Consider the following 24,060-nt stretch of genomic DNA (forward strand, 5'->3'; position numbering starts at 1 on the left):
ACAACGTCTCCTGCCTCGAGAGCTCAGCCGGGCATATGTTACGGGAAGTATACAATTTTAAAATCTGTGTATAAGAGTTATTACTTTGTGTGTGTTTTTTGTGTTCATTTTAGGTAAACTTGGAACGAGTGGTTTTTGGACACGTCCTTCCCCGCCGACTTGACCCTCATCGACGAGGTGGTATTCCGCAAGTAATGAAATATATTTATTTAAAGTTTATTACATTTTGTTCTTTTTTCAGGTCATCCCAGCGCTTTCTAGTATTAAGTTATTTAGTATCCAATAATGTAGTTTTAAGTTATTCACCCGTAAATTATTTAGTTCAGGGTTAACTAGTATTAAGTTAATTATTAAGGGTTAGGTTCTGTAGAATTAGGTTCTTTAGGATTCGTTTATTGTTTAAGGTCCTTCGCGTGCCAGGCCCCTAAACTATTCCCTGCCAACGACTCTAACAAGTACATATTGTTACCTAGCGCCTTAGTAATTCGACACTTAGTGAACTTGCGACAAAATTTAGCGTTTACATTTTGTTTAAAGTCGCTAAGTACAAAGTTCCGTTTGTAAATTTCTTGACGGGGCTTAAATTGTACTTCGCGGATCCTTTTGTTGTAACGCGCCGCGTTGCTCTCATACGCTTCGTGCAAATTCTCTTTTATTTTCTCGCGCATTAATCTAAGCCTGTCACTATGATCAAGCACAAACATTTCATTGTCATTAAGACAACTCAGTTTCCTTGCGAGGGCATAATCCGCGCCGTTCGTGAACATATTGAATCCGAAAAGTGCAAAGTATGGCGACACTCCGGTCGCAGAGTGCACTGCACTCCGAAGAGAACACTCAATCTCGGTTAGGTATAAATCCCAATCCCTATGGTCATTTTCTAAATATGATCTGATCGCAGCTAACACCGATTGGTTTGCCCTTTCGGCGGCATTCGATTGCGGTGAATAAAAAGCTGTTTTTAGGTGTCTAACCCCGTACGTTTCTAATAGTTCCGAGAACTGTTTGGATACAAATTGTTTACCGTTATCGGAATGTACGATTTCCGGTACGCCGAACTTATGAAAAATTTCTTCGGTTAAGAACTTAACCACATTGCTCGCGGTAGCTTCGCGCATTGCCTTCAAAAAAATGAACTTTGAGAAATGATCAATAATGATAAAAATAAAACAGTTTCCGCGTTTCGACCTCGGATATTTGCCTAAAAAGTCAATATATAATTTCTGAAATGGGCGGACTGTTACCACCTCCTTTCCGATCCCTGGCTTTAAAATTGCATTACACGGTTTTGTTTCCTTACAGATCTGGCATTCTCGCACAAAGTTGCGAATCTGTACCACCATGTTAGGCCAATAGTACAACCTCCTAAGTCTATGTAGAGTTTTCGCCATACCCCCATGCGCAGCTATCTCTGGACAGTGTGCGTTTTCAATGAGAGTTGACGTCAAGGCTTCAGGGACCCACAATTTCCACTCATTCTCTTCTAGTTCTACGTTTTTCGACAAAAACTTTTTAAAAACCATGCCGCCTTCTACCTTTAGATCAGGCAACTTATCTGTATTGTTTTCTATCGTGTTGATTAATTCTTTATATTCCTTCGATTCGAACTCAACTGTGTCCATATTTGCTATTGGGGATTCTGTAATCTCTGCTATACAACGCGAGAGCGTATCGGCCACTATATTTTCTGCACCTTTACGGTGTTCTATTTCAAAATTAAAAGCTTGTAATTGTAATGACCACCTCGCAAGTCTCCCATTTAGATCTTTCAAAGACATTAGCCATTTAAGGCTAGCGTGGTCGGTCACTATTGTAAAGGGCATTAAGTCAATATATGGTCGAAATCTCTTGACGGCCATCACCGCCGCAAGACATTCCTTCTCCGTTGTACTATATTTTCTTTGACATTCGTTGAACTTTTGTGAAAATTATGCGATTGGCTTTTCTGCATCATCACTTTTTTTTTGATAGAGTACTGCACCCAGACCATAATCAGATGCATCGCATTGTATGAAAAATCTTTTTGAGAAATCAGGGTGTCTGAGAACTGGAGCACTTGTGAGTGCTCTCTTCAAGCTATTGAATGCTTCCACTGCTTCTTCAGACATTTCGAACTTTCTCCCCTTCTTCAACGAATCTGTCAAAGGTGCTGCCATTGTGGCGAAATCTTTTATAAATCTCCTATACCATCCTGCAGTTCCGAGGAAACTGCGCACCTCTTTTACCGTTTTTGGAACAGGGATTTTCTGTATTGCTTTGATCTTCTCAGGATCTGTCTTTAACATCCCGCCTCCTACAATATAACCTAAATATGGCAATTCTTTAAAACAAAATTTCGATTTTTTCAACCCAATCGTAAAGTTCGCGTCTCTTAAGCAGATGACGACTTCTTGTAAAATTCGAAGATGTGAGTCAAAGTCAGGAGCGATGATTAATAAGTCATCCAAATAGATAAAAACATTTGACTTTAGTCTTTGTGGAATGACACGGTCCATTAGGCGACATAGTCTTTGGGCCGCATTGCACAATCCAAATGGCATTGTAACGAATTGGTAGAGTGGACGTCCAGGCACGGTAAACGCGGTATAAGGTTTACTAGCTTCGTCTAGCTCGATTTGCCAAAACGCGAACTTTAGGTCGACACTACTTATAAAGTGTGTGTCGTCAATGCGACTTAGTATACCCTCTATATTTTGTAGGGGGTACGCGTCTTTTACAGTGACGGCGTTTAGTTTACGAGCGTCTAAACAAAAGCGATTTTTCCCCGGCTTCCTCACCACTGTCGTTCGGTTACTCCAGGGGCTCTCACTCTCCTCTATAACGCCCAACTCCAACATTTTGTCGACCTCCTCATATACGATGGCTTGCATTGCCGGCGAAAGAGGATAATGTCGCTCCTTAATAGGTACTGCTTCGTCGACTAACTTTATTGTATGCTTTTCCAAGCTAGTTCGTCCTAACCCGTGATCTTCATATGTCCTAAACTCTTTTACTACTTTTTCTAAACGTTCTTTCTGCTCTGGCGTTAAACAGTGTAAAACCCGACGTTCGTTCCTGTCTTCGTCAGATACCAACTCTTGCTCTATTTTTGTTAGATCTATTTCATCCACGGTAATAACTTCAGGTGCCAACTGAAACGCCCTCCAAAAGTCGACTCCGAGGTAGATCTTTTGTTCGAGATATGGGCATAAAAAAAATGTAATTTTTTGTTCCGCTGTATTAAACTTTACCGGTAACGTTATTTTGCCTAAGACATTATGTCTGCGGCCGCCTGCAGTTGTGACAGAAGACACATAACGTTCGATAGGAACTAATCCTTCTACAAACTCCCGACAGCCACGGCCTAGAATACTGACGGAGGCGCCAGTATCTAGTAAGCCGCGTGTTTGTATGCCCTTTATATCTATATCCGCATACACACGCGGGTCTGTTGTACTTATTTTCCTAATAGATGCCACTACCTTCTGTCGGAGTTTTTTCCTCTTTTTAAATCGTTCCCTTGCCTTCTGAATTTTACGCGAAACTGCCCGACGTCCCATAACAATGCTTTCTGCAAAAATTCTTTCCCGAGTTTCGAGGTATTTCCTAAGTCGTTCTTCATAGGATATCGTATTTTCCTTTCCTGTCTTTGAGGGCTTTACGGTTTTTGTGTTTTTATTGAAAATGCAAATATCAGTTGTAATTGCTGATTCGATATACGGTTCTGTATTTGTTGACGCGTCTACTTTGACGAGGTTTGGGTGGAGCGCGATTCCCCCGTCACAATCGCGTTCCTCAACGCGTTTCCCGCTGGGTTACACATTGGGCATTTAGGAGTAATAACATCCTGTTTGCCACATTTGTAACAGAAAATGCGCCGCTGAAGCGACATACATTCGGTGAAGAAGTGGCCGTCAGCGCCACAATTCCAGCATGAAACGTTTCTGCGAACGCCCGACTGCTTATTTGAAGACTGATGACGTATTTCCTCCACGGTGACTTGACCCTCATCTCAGGGAGTAAAACGCTCATCATCTTCAGATTGGTAAACTTCATTCACATATTGTGTGCGTGGCGTAAAAGTACTCAACGGCATGCGGTCACGGCGCGGAAAGCATCGCTCGACCTCCTTACATTCCATTCGTAATTGGTCTAAGGAATATGCCGAAATAGGGTAGACCATTTTAGATAACGATTCGCGCAAGTTCCCTTTTACTAATCGTACTATCTCGTATTCGGGTATCGGATTTTTGAGTCGCGAACGTAAAATACCAACTGCGTGAAAATACTCGTCGATATTTTCTCAAGGCCTTTGCTTCCTCTCTGTCAATTCCCTGAGGATCTCGAAATCTGTACGTTGTGATGAAAATTGGCGTAGCAGCGCGAGCTGTAAACTCGGCCAATCGACTCTGCCGTGCGACTTTATATAAAGCCAGTACCACTCGCGTGCTTCACCGCTCAGCAATCGATGGAAATCGCGTATTATTTCATTCCATGTACACCCGTATTGACCTTTTAAATACTCTAATCGAAACATAAAATCTTCCACCGGCATCTCATCGCGGTGCCCTTTAAAATCTAGTCCCCATTTTTCTACCTTAATCTCAGGCCTGGCAAGTTCCCTATTCCTCAGTCCTTCCTCGACAATTTGTGGTTGACGAACTGGTGGTGGGTTGTTGCGCGTGTAGGCTGCTGCACTACTCATGTGGTGATTGTTGTCTCTGTTACCGTTACCATTATTTATGTCGGCATGCGTAGCTAAATCGACGGAGCGCCTAGAATTACGAGATTCAATACTCGAATTGTGTCTTCGTCGTTTATTGTTCCGGTTACGTGCCCTATCGTTACCCCCTGACGGCTCTAACGCTGTACCCATATTTGGAGTTGCCCTAGTTAATTCCGGTAAACTCTCACGAATTTCCGTCAGAATCGCTTGTTTCGCCTCGACCATCAATTCTTTTAAAATTGGTGCTAACTCATCCCTAAGCCCCCGAGGGTTGCTTACAGAAGCACGATTTAGCTCGACAGTATTGGTAACAGTAGGTGGTGGGAAATTCAGGTTAGACGGTGGAGCTGGTAATGGTTGCGATTGCTCTCTCGACGCTTTCGAAATCGTACCGGTGTTCTTCTTTGGCTCTGCTGAAAGGTTATCAGTATTCGCTTGCCTACTCTCTCCGCCTGCGGCTACGGCTGTGTTACCGCCCCCGAACCGATCAGAAAGATCTATAAAGGTAGTGTCGTAAGAGTTCGCCATATTAGATGATTTTAGTTTATTTAATTGTTTAGTCTTGTATCGGGTGTTATAAGGTTCAAAGCGACCCATACGATTGGTGTTTTACCCCTATCGCACCGTCTATTTTTTTTTTTAGATTTATTTCGCAAAAAAAAATTAATCTGATTTCCGCTCAATTTCAAAAAAAAACTTCGATCGCTACTTCGACTTCCAAAATCCTATCCGTATGTTTAACTTGTTTCCCCTAAAAAAATTATTTATAATTTCAATTCAATTTCAGAATATTTGACTTTAAATTGTTTCCCGCAAAAAAAAAGGAGGCAATTCGATTTCAAATCTGATCGCAAAAATTGTTTTCAAACAAGATGTTTATAGCAAAAAAAAAAATTTATCGTTTAATTTCGTTCGTTTTCGAAGATCAGTTTCAACTATTTACTTTGGATGTTCCCTCAAAGAAAATTGTTTATAATTTGAATTCTATGTCAAACTCTTTGACTTCAAATTGTTTTCCAAAAAAGTATTAACAATTTCAAATTTCACATATATAGGTTTGGGTGGGTTCAGATAACATTCAGGCCTATCAAAAAAAAATTTTTGATGCTAGGAGTCATTGGAGCAAACTCTTGCGTTCCTACGAGGGTGTATGCACTTCAGTATTCCAAAAAAAAAATTATATGTGGATCTGTTCTAAAATTCGCATACATTATGCAACACTAACTTTATGCAGCTGACCGCTTGAGGTCATAATGTATAATTTCCATAATTACGGAGCAACATATTAACAAAAAAACTTAATAAGGACTTCCCTTTTATCTGAAGCTACAAAAAAAAAGATTGATTGTATTGTAATGAAAGAAAAATAATTTTTAGTAAATTATAAAAGATGCAAATAGTCGGCCACCCTAATGCGGCTATGCCATCTATGGGCTATTGCTAGGGTCTGCCATCTGCTTCCAACTTCTGTCTCGGTGCATTTAAATTTTCGGATCAAACACCATGAATAAGTCACCGAAACAGGGTGTTGGTCGCATACGGCCAGACCCGTTTAAGTCGATGATTGCATACGTGAAAAAATATGTATATTTATAATATAAAAATTGAAATATATTTATATGAAATGAGCTTTGCTACTACTAACGACTTAGATGTTGATTTCGAATTTAAAATTTGCTCATTGCCGGGCGCCTATTTCAATCAGCGGCGCTGCTGTACAATCCTCACGATAACATTTTACTTTATCACCATACATATGTATATGGTATTTAAAAAAAATTTCTTTTGGTTGGCCGCTATACTAAATATAGCGGCCCCCCTCTCTATGCTTTCGATTGGGCGCCATATTAATAATAATTGTCACGTACACCTGTTAGAAGGTGAATCCGCCCCTTTGCGCAATCAAGGTGGAATGTCTCCCAGCTAGCTCAGGGCGAGAGGTCGGGGCCCTTAACCCTTGTCCACCTTGATGCGGGGCGGATGTCACAATCATCATTATACTTACATCCGTGCACCTCCCTCGCAGAAAGCCCACCCTACCTTGGACCGCTCGAGTTTCTGCCTGGCAGCGAGTCCCCTTTTTCTCCACTCCAAATGACTCTTTCTACCTACCCTAATGCCATCTTCACCCCTCCCCAACCAATTAAATTTAGCAAACCATTTTTATTTCTTCTTTCAGTTCAATTTAGTTCTAACATATTTATTTAAATTTCTTATAACTATACAAGGTAGTATAACAGCCTCCGATTCCTAACTAACCACGTATCTTAAATGCGCATTCACTTATTTAAAATGGAATATGTATGCGGTATACGGAGATTGTACATTACTCACACTATTTCCACAAAAAAAAATGACGCAATAATATGTTATGTAATTATGTTTTCGGAACAAACAATACAAAAAAAAAACTATCGAATAAGTAAATTATTTAAATATATGTTCAATATGGATTTCAAAAAAAACAATAAACTTACACCAGGCTCTTTACCCCTCTTATTTATGTGACAAAAAGTTCGATCTCGCAATTTGAACATTATATAATCCTTAGGCCAACAAAAAAAAGAAATATACAACGAATGATTCAGATATATAAACAGTGTTACACACAAAAACTTATATGCACGTGTATATAAAGACTGTAAGTATATTTCGGACCTTTCGTCACCAAAGTAAAACCAAACCTTCGTAGGCCCAATTCGAGCAAAATTCTAAGTTATCACACACCCTAAAGCCTACCTAAAAGAGCTCTTTTACGTGGGTTGAGGGGGAATCATTCGAACTGGTGTCTTTCCAACCAGGTTGATTTAGGCAAAATTTCTTCGTTTGGTGCTTCCGGTGAGCGATTGGCACTTCTTCATATAGGCAACATTCAATAGTATAGGTTCTACATTAATTTACACATCATATATTAGGTCGCACACAAAACTTAAGGCAGAAATATAAATGGCTATTATATCTACATATATGCTATTAATTCGAAAAATTATGTTGGTTGGTATATTTCCGGTAGCTATATTCTCGCCAGCACTGTGGCCAGATTCCTACGTGGTGGTTATTGTCCTCGCTTATCGGTTCCTTATTGATGTGAAATCGGTTGATGGTAAAAATCTTAAGACGTGAAATCGGTTGATGGTAAAAATCTTAAGACGTGAAATCGGTTGAAATATCATATGAGATCAGTTAAAAATAATTTGGAAGATCTGTTGAAAATAATTTCCTGGCGCTGGCATGTATCAGGTAACTAGGAATGTTCTTCCCACTGGAGGAACGAAAAATTGATTAGCGCGAATTTATGATGGAGTATCCGCCAATTTGGCGTTCACGCGTTTTGGAACGTCCGTATGTGAAATATAAATTGGCTTCACCCATGCTAGGGTGGCTGTGAACAAAAATGGAAACTATCCCCCACAAAAAAAATTATTTTTACCAGAAAATTATACAAAAGAAAGTTTTTAGAAACAGAAAGTGGGATTTTCACTTGACTATTTTGTGGTGATTGTGGTCACCGAATGTGAACGCCAATTTGACGCAAAAAAAAAAAAAAAAAAATAACACTTTTTTGTTCTTTTGGAACTTACCAAAACGTTTGTAGTGCGCTCCGGACAGTCTCCTTCGGCTCGATCGTCTCTCGAAGATTACAACGGTAAGTGGCTGGTTATGCCGCATATATGTACAAAAAAAAGGATCAGGCTTTCCTTAGGTGTGTCTCCACTTTCTTGTTCCACCCTTTCACAGGATCTTCTCGTGACTTACCGCTGCATTACCATTATTACCACAGATACTTGTAGAAACTTGAGGCTTTTAGCATTACTATTATTGCCCAGATTCCGGAGTAGTTTTCGAAATCTAGGGCCTTTTGGCCAACACTTCGTTAACAAAAAAAAAATTTACGACTTCGTCCTTTTGGACCTTGCGCGCACAGGAAATTTACTTAAATTAAATTTTCACCGATTTCGTTTATTCAACTTTCCCGCCACCACTTTGAACACCCGCACACTACCGCTTTGCTTGCTTTTCAATAATACAATAGTTTTACATGTCCTACAGTAACCCCCTTTTATATCGTTGGAATCGATCTCCGGCACCGTTTTCCTATACCGTTTTGTATTGTCATCCTTCAGAATCAATCGCAACCATCTACACTCTATATTCATCTCTTTCCTATATTCACCACTCTCGATGGCTAACTGGCAGCCCTTGGAAAAGAGCTTTTGCCAATTCCTCTATTGTGAATATACCCCATGTTTGACAGTTCTCTTATTTATTTACCTTTTGTTTTTTTTTATATCGTACGAATTAATGTCCGCGGTATTTTATTAAATATTGAATATTTTAAATAAAAATAAATTTAGTGCGCGAGTGTTTGTTGTGAAAAGGGCAGTGCGGTTTATAGGCCCTACATTGCGCATCTGGGGCGGCTTGGAAGAAGCCACTTTGCCCCTATGGTTCCATGGCGTAGGGATCAACGATATCCACAAATTCTTGGAGTTTTGGAGCAGTAGTCGACTGCTGAAAGCGTCCAAAAATATCGGGAAAGGTGTCCAGCGACAACTACATGCCTCAGGCACAATAACATGTAATAAAAAAATTAAAATTTCATTTATAAACATTTGCAGTTGATGTTGCCAACTTTCATGTGGTTGTTGTAACTTTCGTGCATTTCTTACCCAACACAAAAAAATAGTGCACTTAGATAAGTGTTACGCTTTCATGCCCTCAATAATTAAAGTGTTTTGTTTTCTTTCTTTATTTTTATTTCAGTGTGTATCTTAGGAGGCTCCGGCTTTGAGGCGTAGAGGACGAGATGTTGGGACTTTGGGATGTCGAGTTTACGGGAAGTACACTTGCTTCGAAAAATGAATCTAAGGATTGTTACTTTTGCATACCTTTTTATTTCGTCTTTCTAGGTACTTTTGCCAATGACCTGAGAGTTCGGCCGTACCACTCGAGCGGGCCAAGGTACGCCCAACGCGGGGAACACCCACACCCTGACAAAACTTATATTTCTCTATACACACTTTAGTATGTATACATAAAACCAGTGCGCAGTTGCATTTTATCAGAGTTGCCAAAGTAAAATTTTATTATAAGTTATTTGCATGCAATATTTTACTTTTGGCAACTCTGTTCGATCGTCATCGTGTCGTGATCACTGTCGTTAAAAAACGGGCAATGATCGGCTGATGGTGGTCCGCAAACAAATTGAAAAGGAGTATTGTTAGAGTACTCCATCATGAAGAAAATGGAACACGTAATCCAACAATTTTTGCAGGGGAGTTAGCGTTATGGTATGGCACCATTTATCTATATATATTTCCCTCACTAGGGTAGGCACCTTGTCGTTGGTGTGAGGGCTTAGCCGAACTCCATAGCGCCCGACTATGAGGCGGAGCTGTTTAGGACTGACATCTACGCCGTTTCGCCTCATAGGAGGGCGGCGGGATGTCGGTAACCAAGAACTGCCAACCCCCTAATCCAGGGTGTTATGCGGACCGTGCCTATTGGACGATTTGCAGCCAGGGGATAAATTCGGCTGTATTCGAACGGAGCCTTCCCGATACCGGGCCATCTCGGGAAGTATTTATGGCCTTACCGCAGTAAGGGGCGCTGCTGTGGCGGACGGTTCTTTCCCCGTATATAATACTGGACCGCTGAGCCCGCCTTGTCGGGCAGGTGGTCGTACGACCAAGATGAACAACTCATTACCTGAATGTAATAAGGAGGATGTAAAGAGGAGGACTGAATCGCAATCCAAGGACGACAAATACGAATTAAGCGATGCGTCGGACTCGGGGAGCGAGAGTAGTGCTGATTCAATGAACTCCGTGTTGGAGAAGCACACAAATGAAAACGGAGTAGAAGAGTGGAGAAGGGTACGGAGCAGAGGAAGTAAAAGAGCTCTCTCGCAGTACCGTGCAGCACTAAGAATTGTACAACGCTTGGGAGCAGTGGTCGACCCAACAGAAGTGGAGATCGAGCGCTTGGAATGGGCCCATGAAGCGGTAGAAGTAGGTTGAAGGCAGTTCAAAAGGTTTGCTGCGAGAAACCCTCGGTTCTGCAACCGGTACGAGGAGAAAGAAGCGTCGAATGGCAGAATGAAGAGGCAACGTTCGGCAGAAGGCGACAAGCCTGCTTTCAAGAGGCAGAAAGGACCCAGTCCTAGAGCCGCGAGGCAGGGCAGTCGCATAGACAAGACAAGTAGGCCCAAAGCTGTAAGACAGATGGGTTCCAATAGCGAGGTAGCAACTACCTCGAAAGCTGCCAGTCAGAGGGAAGTTCCAACTACGGAAGTAGGATAAGCCAAAGGGAGATAACGCTAAGACTCCGGCTTTCTCGGAGGCGCTAAAGGGAGTTAACGCGAAGACTCCGGTGTTCTCGGAGGTTCCAAAGGGAGATAACACTAAGACTCCTGCTTTTCCCGAGAAGATGAGTGATGTGGCAAAGCAGTCACTGACTGTGGCGCTGGTTGATCGTAGCAGTCCGTTCGGACAAATGACTACTGAAAGGTGGAGATCTGTGGAAAGGGAGCTTATTAGCTTAATGCTTAAGATGATGCGGGAACAACCAAGTAAGCCCCTTCCAACCTTTGATTCGGGGGGATGGTATAATGGTGTGAAGATGATAGCGTGCGACAACATCGCGAGCTTGCGGTGGCTGGAGGAAGTCGTTCCAAACCTCCAAAGGCAAGGCACGAACGCGCGGTTTGAGGTGGTGGATAAAGCGCAAATCCCCACGGTACCAAAAGTTAAGGTATGGATACCATGCGTGATGAAGTCGGAGGATACACTGCGACTTCTGCAGAATCAGAATCCGAACATACCGACACAGGATTGGAAGGTACTTACTGTATCTCGGCCTACCGAGGATGGTCAGTTCTACATCTTCCAAATAAACAAGCAGGCGGAGGATATTTTGTACACGCAGCTTGGCAAAATGTCCTTTGGCACTGGCAAAATTTACATGCGACTCAGGAAAAGAAGTCCCGAGGATAAAAATCCTAACACGCTGGAAGTGGGCGAAGTCGAAAAGGACCTCAGAAGCCTAAGGGAAAAAAGACAGGTGGAGGTCCCCGACGTCACCACGAACGCGCTAGAAGAGGACCAACCGCTAAATGGTGCTGTGACTCGCACAGAGGAAGGGGCTGAAAGGGGCCTCGAATACTCTAAACCAAAAGGGCAAGAGGAGGACGACGACGTCAAGACGAAGGTGCTGGAGGGGGACAAACAGCCCAATGGTGCTGCGAGTCCTACAGATAAACCTCCAACACAGTAAAGTGGCGTCGAGCGAACTCCTCCTAACCCTTGAGGAGGGTTCGTTTGACGTGGCGCTGATCCAGGAGCCGTGGCTCTCATCGGGAGGAAAGGTTTCTGGACTTAGCGCGCGCGGGTTTGGCGTTTACTACGCACAAACGGAAGGACGGGTGCGAGCTGTAGTAATGGTAAGGAAACAGCTGCATTCATATATGCTGCCTAATTTCACCACCGAGGATCTCGTAGCGGTGGCCGTTGAGCAAAAGAATAAGCAGGCATTTATCCTGGCGTCCTGCTACATGGCCCATGCTGCGGAGGTTCCACCGATGGAGTGCAAAAGGCTAGTACAGGAGGAAGGGCGCAAAGGGCGGTTGGTCATAGGCGCAGATGCAAATGCGCACCACAATGCGTGGGGAGGAGCAGATACGAACAAGAGAGGCGAATCTCTATTTTGTTACATCCTGCAAACCAATTTGCAGATAGCCAACAGGGGAAATGTTCCTACATACATTGGTCCAACATCCAGCAATGTTCTGGATATTACATTGAGCTCCGAGCGTGATATATCAAGGTATGATTGGATGGTTCTCGATAGACCATCCTTCTCAGACCATGCGTATATAAGCTTCAGCATCCCACTAAAGAGGGTAGAGAAGGGAGGAACCTTTAGAAACCCTAGGGCAACGAATTGGACTAAATTCCAGAAACATGTAGAAACGAAACTGGGACAACCCAAAGAGGTTGCTAATGTAGAGGGACTGGAGGAGTCGAATGAATTCCTAACAAGGACGCTTATGACTGCGTATAACAAAGCTTGCCCTCTAAGAAGATTCAGATGAAAAGCAAAGCCGCCATGGTGGAGGAATGAGCTGAGTCTTCTAAGAAGACAGGTAAAAGAAATGTTTAAACTCGCAAAGATCGCGGAAAGCGAAGCGTGTCGGGACGAGTACAGGGATCTACTGAGGATCTACAAGCGTGAAATTACCAGGGCGAAGAGAAACTCATGGAAGTTTCTGTACGGACATAGAGTGCTCCAGTGAAACAGCACGGTTGAAAAAAGTCCTAGCAAAGGGAAACATAGTCCAGGGACTAATAAAGAAAGAGAACGGGGAATGGTCACGTGATAGTGAGGAATCCCTTGAGGTGCTTCTCGATACACATTTCCCATCGGGAGACGGTTGAGAAGAACCAGCAGACATCACTCACACTTCGATCACGGAGCTAGTGGTGCCGGGCTTGGCGACCGATACCAAGATCGAGTGGGCAGTGAAGACGTTTTCTAAGTTTAAATCGCCGGGCCCAGATGGTATATTCCCGGCCATGCTACAAGTCTCAAGTAGGGCGGTCGTGGAATGGCTTAAAATAATATTCGATGGGTGCATAAGACTGAATCATGTACCGCACTCTTGGAGAACTGCTCGTGTAGCTTTTCTACCAAAGGCGGGGAAGATCGGTCACGTGTATCCCAAAGACTATAGACCCATTAGCTTAACATCATTTCTGCTCAAAACCTTTGAGAGGCTGATAGATGTGTACATAAAGTCCAACGTGGATGAAAAGCTGCTCTCCACAACACAGCATGCGTACACCAAAGGCAAGTCGGTAGACACCGCATTGCATAGGGTGGTAATAAGCATAGAGAAATCCCTGGAGTATAAGGAGTATGCTCTAGGAGTCTTCTTGGACATTGCCGGGGCTTTCAATAATGTTGCAAAATGGGCGATTATGGATGGTCTTAATTACATTAAAGTACATCCTGCCTTAATCAGATGGATCGGCTGCATGTTAAATTGCAGAAAGATTACATCACAATGGGGATTGTACGAGGCCACGAAATCAGTGGACAGGGGCACGCCACAGGGAGGGGTGCTATCACCTCTGCTGTGGACACTGGTCATCAACCAACTGCTCAGGCAATTCGATGAGGGACCCGTAAAACTTACGGCTTACGCAGATGACGTTGCAATTGTCATAAGTGGAAAATGCATTCCAAAGATTAGTTCTTTGATGGATCGGGCGCTTCGGGATATTCATACCTGGGCATCTAATGTCGGGCTGAAAGTCAATGCGGAGAAGACGGATATGGTCTTGTTTACAAAGAGGTACAAGGTCCCAAATTGGACCAGGCCTAAGTTAGGAGCGGTGACCTTACAGGAGAAACCTTGCACAAAATATCTAGGAATCATCCTAGACAGTAAGCTGTCATGGAAGCTCAACTTGGAGGAGAGGGTCAAGAAGGCCTCAACGGCACTCTATGCATGTAAAAGAATGCTGGGGTGTACGTGGGGCCTATCGCCCTCTCTTTCTCATTGGGTTTTTACAGCGATTGTAAGCCCTATTCTATACTATGGAGTTCTTGTTTGGTGGAAAGCCACACAAAAAACAACATACCTCAAAAAATTAGAGGGGGTATGCAGACTATCGATGCTTTGCATTACGGGAGCCCTGAAAACAACCCCGACGGCTGCACTGTATGCCATTCTGCACATTCCACCTGTAGACCTGGTAGCAAAGAACAAAGCGTTAACGACCGCAACCAGGCTCGATGCTTCGGGGCAGCTTGAGCGCCGACCATATGGCCATAGTAGTATAGCGTCCTCAGTCACAAGACGAACAGACTACATGATTCCCTACCTGCACTTTGAGGGAGATCTTAAGGCCACAATAGAGGTGGACGGTTGGCGCAAGGGTGCGCAAATGGCGGACGAGGCGATACATGTGTACACCGATGGTTCCAAAATAGTGGAAGGAGTAGGGTCTGCGGTATACTGCGCTGATCCGGAATTAAGCAGATCCTACAGGCTGCCGGATTACTGTAGCGTTTTCCAAGCGGAAATATTAGCCGTAACCAAAGCAGTAGAAACCCTGGAAGAGAATAGCTTAAGCTGCAACCGTGTTAACTTTTATATTGACAGTCAAGCAGCAATTAAGGCAATAATCTCGCATAGCACAGCATCTAAATGCGTGTTAGAGTGTAAGGAGAATCGGGACAGGGAGAAGCATACATCTATATTGGGTCCCAGGGCATATGGGAATAGATGGGAATGAAAAAGCGGACGAATTAGCTAAAAAGGGCGCATCCTTTGAAGCTTGCTCCGTAGACGTCCCAATTAGATAGGGCGAGATTAAGCGAATGCGAGAGGTGCACATGATCGACCAAGCAGAAAAGGCGTGGGTTCAAGCGCGGGGCTGTAAAGTGTCGAAGATTATGTGTAGGTCTTACAACCTTAGACTAACACAGTTGCTTCTATCATTAAAAAGAGAGGACTGTAGACTCATGACGGGTATTCTGACTGGACACTGCCTTCTGGCGTCACATGCCTTTAAATTAGGCTTGGTCAGTGATAGCAGGTGTAGGAAGTGCGGGTTGGAGGAGGAAACGATCGAGCACGTTCTGTGCTCGTGCCCTGCACTTGCCAGGCTAAGACTCCAGCTATTAGGAGTGATACAGCTGTCAGATCTAGAAGCAGCAAGTGGCTTAAGTCCTAGGAAGCTTCTAGTATTTGCCAAGAGGACGGAGTTATTTTATAACATAGGTCCTGGTTTTTGATAGGGTTTTTCAGTTTGGTCGTTAAAACAAACTTCTGGTAACACTACGGACTCAATCAGTCTATGTGAGGTCCTCATGGACCGGCCAGTTCAACCTACCTACCTACCTATCTATTACATTGATTTCCAAAAGGTAGGTGTGATCAGCTGTTTTATCTGGTCATGGCTTTACGGTTATAAGTCACCATTAATTCGCCCTTATAACATACGATAGCAAAAGGAACGTACTTTATTTTCAATTCACAATAAATGCTACGATGCACATTAGGTTGGATTGTATTTTTAGCTCACAATAGATTTTGAATTGTCAAATTGGTTGCCAAAATATAAAAAATAAAGCAAATAACTGCGATGGATAAAGTTCTATTGCTTTGTTTTAGCTCCAGTAATTGCGAAGGCAACAAAAAGATAGTCCAAAGGCGGTTAAGAAAGTGCAGTAACCCTTTGGACTTATTGAACAAAGCGCAAACATATCATTTGTGTATTGTATCCTTGTAACAAAAAATTATTGCAGTTTCTTGAAGAGATTGCGCTTAACTTAAGAAGCTTTTAGTTAGTTTCTGGAGAAGTTAAATTTGAAGCAAGCCGATACCAAAGTGGGTGGGTCGGCATTAATTCCGCCAATATTTCCTCTTGGCTTGGATTAAGCTTGTTTTATTTCGACCTTTGTTAATAATAACAGTTTGAAATTTGTTATAATGTGTAACTTATTCATCTATTTTAAATTTTTTTACATTTTCTACGAAATTTGTGTGTATACGATCGCCAGCTTGTGTTCGAATTAAAGTGGAACGGAACGTGTACGTTCAGTCACTCGTCACGTATGTTCAGTTCCAAAATTACGATCGAAGTAGTACGTTCACGTATGTCATAATCCGAAAATCATATTTTTACGTGACGACCCAGCAAAAATCTAGTGACCAAAGATGGCGACCAACAACAAAATATCCCACATTGTTCCACAATTGTTAGTATGGCAGAATGAGATGGCCTAATTGAAATGCCCGATACATATATGCTTGCCTTTTCTTACATGCTATGTACCCTCAAATACGTCACAAAAATTTTCTGCGAATCAGCCATTCCGTTTACCATAGTTGCACGCAACATCAATTGATAATCTTCCAAAAATTATATGCATAAATTGTACAGATAATTTGCAAGCAGCATATAATTTCAAACAAGTAAATTGTACAGATAATTTGCAGGCAGCATATAATTTCAAACAAGTAGCTCGTCGTTCAGATGAAGAATTTAAGAAATTGTCGGCTACGCAGAAAGTGGAGACAAAATTAACAGCTTTGTAATGTCATCGATAAAATATATACATACATAAATGTGAATGTTGCTACAAAAGCGCGATTTATTTAATAAAAACATTTAAATTAAGTAAAAACAATGCAAGAATTATATGTGAAATATACTAAAATGAAATTTAAGTGTATCGTTGCCAATTTATATAGGTATTTATGAGCATAAAAGTTTTGAAAGATGTGTAAATTGTAAGTGAGAGTGCTATAGAAATTTGCTAAATTTGCAAACTTTAACATCAAATAACTCGTAAACTATAAGTCTGCGCACTTTAAGTTATATATATTTGTGATCGGGAAAACTCTCTTTCATTTGATACCAAGTTTAACCCCGAACTCGGGGGGTGCTAAACTAAATCGCTGCCATGCTTTCTTACAAAGTGAAATTTTATATCTAGTGTGGAGAGGAAGCCCAAGATTGAAACTACACAAGGCCCACAAAAAGATGAAGGGAAAAGGAAAATGCGCCCACCGAGTGCACCTAAATTGGATGCCAGCACGTATGCTTACATTATAATATGAAATCAAGGCAGCGATTTAGTTTAGCACCCCCCGATTTCTGGGTTGAACTTGATATCAAATTAAAGAGGGAGTTCTCCCGATCACAAATATATATATATATTTTAAAGTGCGCAAACTTATAGTTTAAAAGTATATAGTAATCCCTCTAGATATTCAGATTTCATGGAATCTCAACGTGGAGAAGGAGGTGAAAAGTCCTTGACTATGGTGGACAGACACACAAAAAAGTATGCATACCAAAAGGTTAGAGGTGGTTTGCAGATTAATAATGCTAACCACAATGGCCAAAGATATGGCGTTAGCAACTGCAACAAGCCTGAAGGCTTCGGGCAGCTTATAAATAACATATACTTTCAATTCACAATCTCATCAATTAGTTGCTTGGCTCGGATATTGTTGTATCCAGTGTAGAGTTAGATAATTCAAGGTTGAAGGGAGGCACGATTGTTTGAGGGACATGGTTTATAATTTATTCAAGTCCATAAAGTTGAGTCTGAAAAAATCAAAAATTTAGAAACAAGTTTTTTCAATTTCAAAAGTTTTTCTAAGCAGAGTCGCCCCTACACAGTGATTTGGCTAACATTTACATTTTTTTATTCAATATTTAGGCAAGCATATACTTTGGAAAAGGTTAAGTATATCAGCAGTGGAAGCAGAATTTTTACGCTCGCGTGTTTGGGTCCGCGCTATTTTTGTGTTTCTGAACGTGTCCTATATCAGGTAAGAAATATGAAGAGAAGAACGTTTTATAACCTTTGCAGTCAGGAAAATCAAGAATTTAAGCGCAGTGTAGCCGAATACGCCAATATTTCAAAATTTGCTCGGGCAGATGCTGATTTTAATGCAGTTGCGACAGATGTGTGGGACACCACCTCCGAAAGCTCTTTCTGCCGTCAGGAATCTTCTGAATGTGCAACAGATGCTGAGAATACGTTCGACAGCTTCCCTTCTGAACTTTCGACTGCAGAAAAATTTTATTATATAAAGTCATGGGCCATGCGACATAATATTACCCAAGAAGCATTAAATGATCTCGTTCGGACCTTATTAATTATTGGGGTGAAAAATCTGCCGCTGTCGGCACAGACAATTCTTGAAACACCCAAAAATAGTGTGGAAGTACAGAATATTCTCGGTGGTGAGTTTGCATACTATGGCATTCAGTCCTACTTCGAGTCAAGGTTGTTTCCTAGTCTAAAAAACGCTACACAAGTATTAATAGATGTGGGAATTGATGGTCTCAAACCATTTGAAAGTACGAAGAGAGTGCTATGGCCGATTCTAGGATCAATTGTCGGTAATGCAATTGAGCGTCCTTTTTTGATTGCGTGTTTTTCAGGAAAACAAAAACCAACAAACGCAAACGGTTTTTTGAAAGACTTCGCGGAGGAAGTTAGTCTATTAAGGACAAATGGCTTGAAAGTAGGCTCATTCCCCGATTTGAAACGGTTTGATGTTCATCTATTTATATGCGATTCACCCGCACGAGCTTTTATTTCTGGAGTACAAGGACATAGCGGAAAACACAGTTGTCCTAAGTGTTGCCAGGTGGGAGAACGTATAGGAACAAGATTGTCATTCTCAAAACAGATATGTGAGTTGCGAACCGACTTATCCTTTAAGAACAGACTTGACAAGGAACACCATAACTTACAACAACAAAGTGTGCTTGAGGCAGCAAACTTTCGTATGGTATCCCAATTCCCCCTAGATCCAATGCATCTTGTTGATCTAGGCGTGACAAAGGGAAACATTGCTGAAATGAATACAAGGTTTGACTATATATCTTCCTACGTCCCTTCAGAATTCGGAAGAGTTTGCAGAAATTTAGAAGAAAATAAAAACTGGAAATCAACAGAGTACAGACAGTTTTTACTTTATTCTGGGATATTTGTTTTAAAAGGTTGCGTTGATGATAATTTGTATTATCATTTCCTTCTTTTACATGCCAGCATACGAATCCTTTCTTGTGGAACATTTTGCGAAACCGAGACCAATGTTGTACAAGAAATGTTAGACGAGTTTGTCAACCTCTTTGGTGAAATTTACGGTGACGATTTAATTAGCTTTAACATCCACTGTTTGTTGCATTTGCCTGCGTGTGCCAGAGATAATGGGACTTTGGATCAATTCTCTGCATACAAATTTGAAAATTTTATGCAATTCCTGAAAAAGTTGATAAAAAAGCCCAATCAAATTTTGCAGCAACTTTATTTTCGCCTTCAGGAGAGAAAATGCCTAGAAATAAAAAAAACATCAAAATATGGTTCTCTTATTATTGATCCAAAAAAAGAGAAGGATTCATATTTCTTTAGTAAGGGGACAGGTCCAATAAAAATAATAGAAACAATAAACGAATCGGGAAAGGACGTGGTAGTAGCGAACGCATTTCTTAAAGTCGATAATTATTACGAAGCACCACTTGAGTCACTTTCAGCCCTTGGTATATTGGTTGGAAGTAGGTTGGATGAAATGAGACTTGAAATTTCCTGGGAAGATATTGAACATAAGTATTTTTGTATTCCTTTTGAAAATAAATATCTTCTCATACCCTTACTTCATAACCTTTTTCACAAATTTTCTAACTAATATTCTTATATTATCGCTTGCTCCAATTTGATGACATGCGGAGGTCCACACCAAAACGTAACATTTCCAAAATGTTTATTTTGGAAAATATATATATATATTATATTCGTAAGAAGCTTTCCTAAGGCATCAATGGTAAAATTAACTTTATCAATTTACTCGAATTCACATATGAATGAAATGTTACGTTTTGGCGAGTGTAGTATGCTTTATTATTTTTTATTAATATGAATAGTCACATACATAATATCTTCTTGATGTAAAAATTCAAAAATTACAAAGTTCAAAGTAACTTAAACACAAAGTTAAATAAAAATAATAACCCTACAGTGAGGACCTCCTCATATATTTTCAAACAAATTACTATAAATGCTACTCGTAATTGTATTTCTTTTTTTTCATGGAGAACATATGATCAGAAAGAATGGCGAGCCAGGACATATTTGAAGAAGACATAAATATGTATACCTCTACTTCGAATAGGAAAAGCAACGCCTTTTTAAATATTTCCAGCTCTACTACCAACCAAACATTCAAGGGTATGGTAGATGTACTTCCCTCCGCTCCCAATGCAATGAACCCCTATTTCGTGGATGTAGCACAACACAGCGAACCGTTTCCATCTCAATTGTATGCAAATAACGCCAATTTGCATAGTTCGTCTGGCTCTACAGCCAACCAACTAAGAATTAAAAAGGTAAAGCTGGTGAAGGGCAAAGTAAATGCCAATTTGGTCGATGAATTTGCTTCGAATTATATTGCAACAAACCCCCATGTCGTGGATGTAGCACAACGCAGCGAACCGTTTCCATCTAAATTATATGCAAAGAACGCCAATCTCCGTCATCCGTCTAGCGCCACAACCAGCGAACCATATACGCCAAAATTCCGAAAGTTTTACTTGTCAAAGGGCTTCAATGCAACAAATGCGCATTTGGTCGATGTAGCACTACACAGCGAACCGTTTCCATCTAGCTCAAAAGCTATAAACAACAATTTCAATAATTCGTCCAGCTCTAGTACCAACCAAAAACACAACAAATTGATTGATTTACTTCCCTCCAATTCCGATTCAGCAAACGCCGATTTCATCGATGTAGCACAACACAGCGCGTCCTTTCACTCTTCCTTAAATACAACGAGTACCGTTTTGAATAATGCGGCTACTTCCTTAACCAACGAAGGGACATTCCCTACAACAAACGAAAATATAATGGCAATACTACAAACAATATTACAGAAGCATATCGACCTGGAATTTAGATTGACTAAGATTGAAGAAAAGGTGCGTAGTGAAATATTGAACTGTTATTTGTGAAACCCTAGCAATTGTAGCCGCAATACCTTGATTCTCTTTAATTATTATTTATGCTATCATTTCAGCTTCCAGAATTGGCAGAAGTCATGGCTATCTATAAGGTCATGCGTGACTCAAAAGTTCTGATTAAGAAAACGCACAAAATAGTATGCCGTATCAGCGGAGAAACGGAAAATGATACTCACACCGAGCTCTCTATCGTTATGCCACTAACATCGCTGGATTCAGTTTATGACATTGAGAAAAAGTTGGACTCAGATGATTATCAAGAATCAATGGTATTTTTGAATATTTTTAATTGTGTTTCATAACTTAAATTGGTGGTTTTCATTTAGAAATCATATATCTTTATGCTGCAAGGTGCATCATTAGACATTATTGGAGTAATGAAAAAACTTTTCTCTGACAACGTTCTTTTCAATTTTAACTGGGACGGAGTACAGGGCAAACGATCTTTATCTAAACTGAAACTCGTGAACAGCGTACTTTTTGGTAGTGTAATTTAAATAGTTTTAAAATGTTATTACTAACATTGTCCATTCCTATTAATTTAGACGTTTTCAAACTGCAAGGCAGGATCTACTTCGAAGACAGCATGAGACGGTGTTTAACGCTGAGCCACAATCGGCATAAACAAAGGCGGTATCTGACCCATAAATCCAGCTCTGAAACAGCATAAACCTACCTACAACAAACGAACAAGACACACTGAAATAATCTTGATTAAAAATTATATAAGAACCTAATAATTCTTTTTTTCCTACGTTCCTATTCTAAGCTTTTTATGCTCTTATTAAAATAATATTCAACAATCGCACAAAGTTTGCGAAGATTCTTAAAGCAATTTAAATGCAATGTATAACAAAAAAGTATTTTGACTATAAATATTTGTGATGAACTTAACTGAAATAATTCTAAGTTTTTTCCTACGTTACTAAGCTTTTTATGCTCTAATTAAAATAATATTCAACAATCGCACAAAGTTTGCAAAGAATTTTAAAGCAATTTAATTGCAACGAATTTGTCAATAATTTTTAACCAAAAATTTATAAACTAGATGTATAAGAAAAAAGTATTTTGAATATAAATATTTGTGATGAACTTAACTGAAATAATTATAAGTTTTTTCCTACGTTACTAAGCTTTTTATGCTCTAATTAAAATAATACTCGAATTTCAGAACCTGCCTGAATATTCAACAATCGCACAAAGTTTGCAAAGATTTTTAAAGCAATCTAATTGCAACGAATTTGTCAATAATTTTTAACCAAAATTTATAAAATAGATGTATAACAAAAAAATATTTTGAATATAAATAATTGCTGATGAATTTAACTGACAGTACCAATACCATCAACTAAATAGTCCTTATAAATATTGTAATCACATAATTCAAAACAAAAAATTACTATGAGTACCTACGTTTATTATTGCAAAATCACGAAGAAAGAAAATTGCATGAAGTACATTCAATCTAAAATTATGCCACAGAATGCATATATCGCATTTTAAACTAAAAAATATGAAAACTTAAAAAAATTTCAGATCGGTATTTAAGTGTAAATCGATCCATGAAAGCATCGTGAAATAACTTTTTTTTTGGTAGTTAACGTTATCGTTTAGCCTGGTTTTGTTACCAATTTTGTTATTTTCGTGGTATAAATCAACATTCAACACAAATCTTCTCTGATTATGAGTTGAAATACTTTTTGGTTTAGGTTGTGATATGTAAAATTACATATTTTTGTACACAGTTCTAAAATGTAAAGGGAAAAAATTTATATTTGTGTATTAATTGAATTATTAAAAAGATATTGTTATATTAATGATATAGAGAAGCGCCAATACGAATGTAAGTGGTTTCAAACCACTAGTAGGCAATTCACCAATTTAACTGTCAATAAAATGTTAAATTGTTCATTTTATGTAAAAAAAATTTGAAAGTTGCAATTGAAGTTCTGAAAGCTCGGAAATTTCAATTGAAGTTCAAATAATTACAATTGAAGTTCACAATTTTCAATAGAAGTTCAGTAAATTATAATTGAAGCTCAGGAATTTCAACTGCAGTTCAGCAAATTACAACTGAAGTTCAGAAAATAACAATTTAAGTTCAATTATAATTTTCTGAACTACAAACAGAAATTCTGAACTTCAATTTTAATTTTCTGAACTACAAATTGAAATTCTGAGCTTGAATTTAATTTTCTGAACTTGAATTGAAATTTTTGAACTTCAATTGTAACTTTCGAACCTCAATTGCAGCTTTCTGAACTAAAATAAAAAAGTTATAGCATTAAAATTGGCGAATTACAAGTCAACTTACCCAAATTGTGAATTGCCTACTCACGATTTGATGGTTTACTGCAACAAATAGTTCTGTTAGTTCTTTTCTTTTGTTTTCTATATCATTAATTAATTTATTTAAGTTTCCCTTAACTTTGTATGCATACAATCGCATACAATAAAATTTGTATTTATGGGTCACCAACAAGACTGAAAAACTATTCCTTAAGACTTATAGTTAATAATTTACAACTATTATAAATAATGTAATATATTGTAAAAATGTTTAATAAAAGAAATGTTAATAGATTTGAATTAAAGAAATATTTTATTTATATAGCAGTATAATCCAAGTAAAAAAACGGTCATAACACTAGTCAAATGACGGTCATATTAACGTAAAAATACTCGTAAAGTTACAGGTATATAACTCAAAAAATGATTGCCAGAACGTGAATGTAAGAACAGTACAGCACTATAGTTTGTTTACATTTCGATAACCTAAAACCGTATATGTGTGAGCAGTATGGA

The 24,060-nt window shown here is 39.8% G+C and overlaps 3 protein-coding genes across 14 annotated transcripts in view; all 3 read left to right on the forward strand.

Moving 5' to 3' along the window:
* LOC137249914 (protein transport protein Sec24C-like) overlaps nt 1–24,060 on the forward strand; it is a 137,455-nt gene that overhangs the window by 81,910 nt on the left and 31,485 nt on the right. The window lies entirely within an intron of this gene.
* On the forward strand, nt 16,398–20,435 carry LOC137249911 (uncharacterized). 12 transcript variants are annotated; one of them, XM_067781971.1, is made up of 3 exons: nt 16,398–16,970; nt 17,477–17,566; nt 17,948–20,435. In XM_067781971.1, exons 1-3 carry the CDS (start codon nt 16,906–16,908, stop codon nt 19,926–19,928), a joined length of 2,136 nt encoding a protein of 711 aa, XP_067638072.1. In that variant the 5' UTR covers nt 16,398–16,905; the 3' UTR covers nt 19,929–20,435. The 12 variants fall into 12 exon arrangements, with proteins under 12 accessions (XP_067638072.1, XP_067638074.1, XP_067638075.1 ...); XM_067781973.1 differs by having other exon boundaries at nt 16,399–17,009; XM_067781974.1 differs by having other exon boundaries at nt 16,399–17,009; nt 17,489–17,566.
* On the forward strand, nt 17,947–23,853 carry LOC137249912 (uncharacterized). The gene is made up of 5 exons (XM_067781984.1): nt 17,947–18,059; nt 20,442–21,213; nt 21,312–21,524; nt 21,582–21,738; nt 21,801–23,853. The coding sequence occupies exons 2-5, from the start codon at nt 20,470–20,472 to the stop codon at nt 21,923–21,925; spliced, it is 1,239 nt and encodes a 412-aa protein (XP_067638085.1). The 5' UTR covers nt 17,947–18,059; nt 20,442–20,469; the 3' UTR covers nt 21,926–23,853.

The sequence above is a fragment of the Eurosta solidaginis genome, chromosome 4 (genome assembly GCF_040869045.1).
Source record: "Eurosta solidaginis isolate ZX-2024a chromosome 4, ASM4086904v1, whole genome shotgun sequence".
In the NCBI taxonomy this organism is placed as follows: domain Eukaryota; kingdom Metazoa; phylum Arthropoda; class Insecta; order Diptera; family Tephritidae; genus Eurosta; species Eurosta solidaginis.

Bases quoted from the DNA above. Each gene is read 5' to 3' on its own strand.
- LOC137249911 (XM_067781971.1), top strand. From the start codon at position 16,906: ATGCAAGAATTATATGTGAAATATACTAAAATGAAATTTAAGTGTATC. The intron at 16,971-17,476 runs GTATTTATGAGC...AAAAGTATATAG, and splicing joins ATCGTTGCCAATTTATATAG to TAATCCCTCTAGATATTCAG. The intron at 17,567-17,947 runs GTATGCATACCA...TTCAATATTTAG, and splicing joins GTGGACAGACACACAAAAAA to GCAAGCATATACTTTGGAAA.
- LOC137249912 (XM_067781984.1), top strand. From the start codon at position 20,470: ATGGTAGATGTACTTCCCTCCGCTCCCAATGCAATGAACCCCTATTTC. The intron at 21,214-21,311 runs GTGCGTAGTGAA...CTATCATTTCAG, and splicing joins TGACTAAGATTGAAGAAAAG to CTTCCAGAATTGGCAGAAGT. The intron at 21,739-21,800 runs GTAGTGTAATTT...CTATTAATTTAG, and splicing joins CGTGAACAGCGTACTTTTTG to ACGTTTTCAAACTGCAAGGC.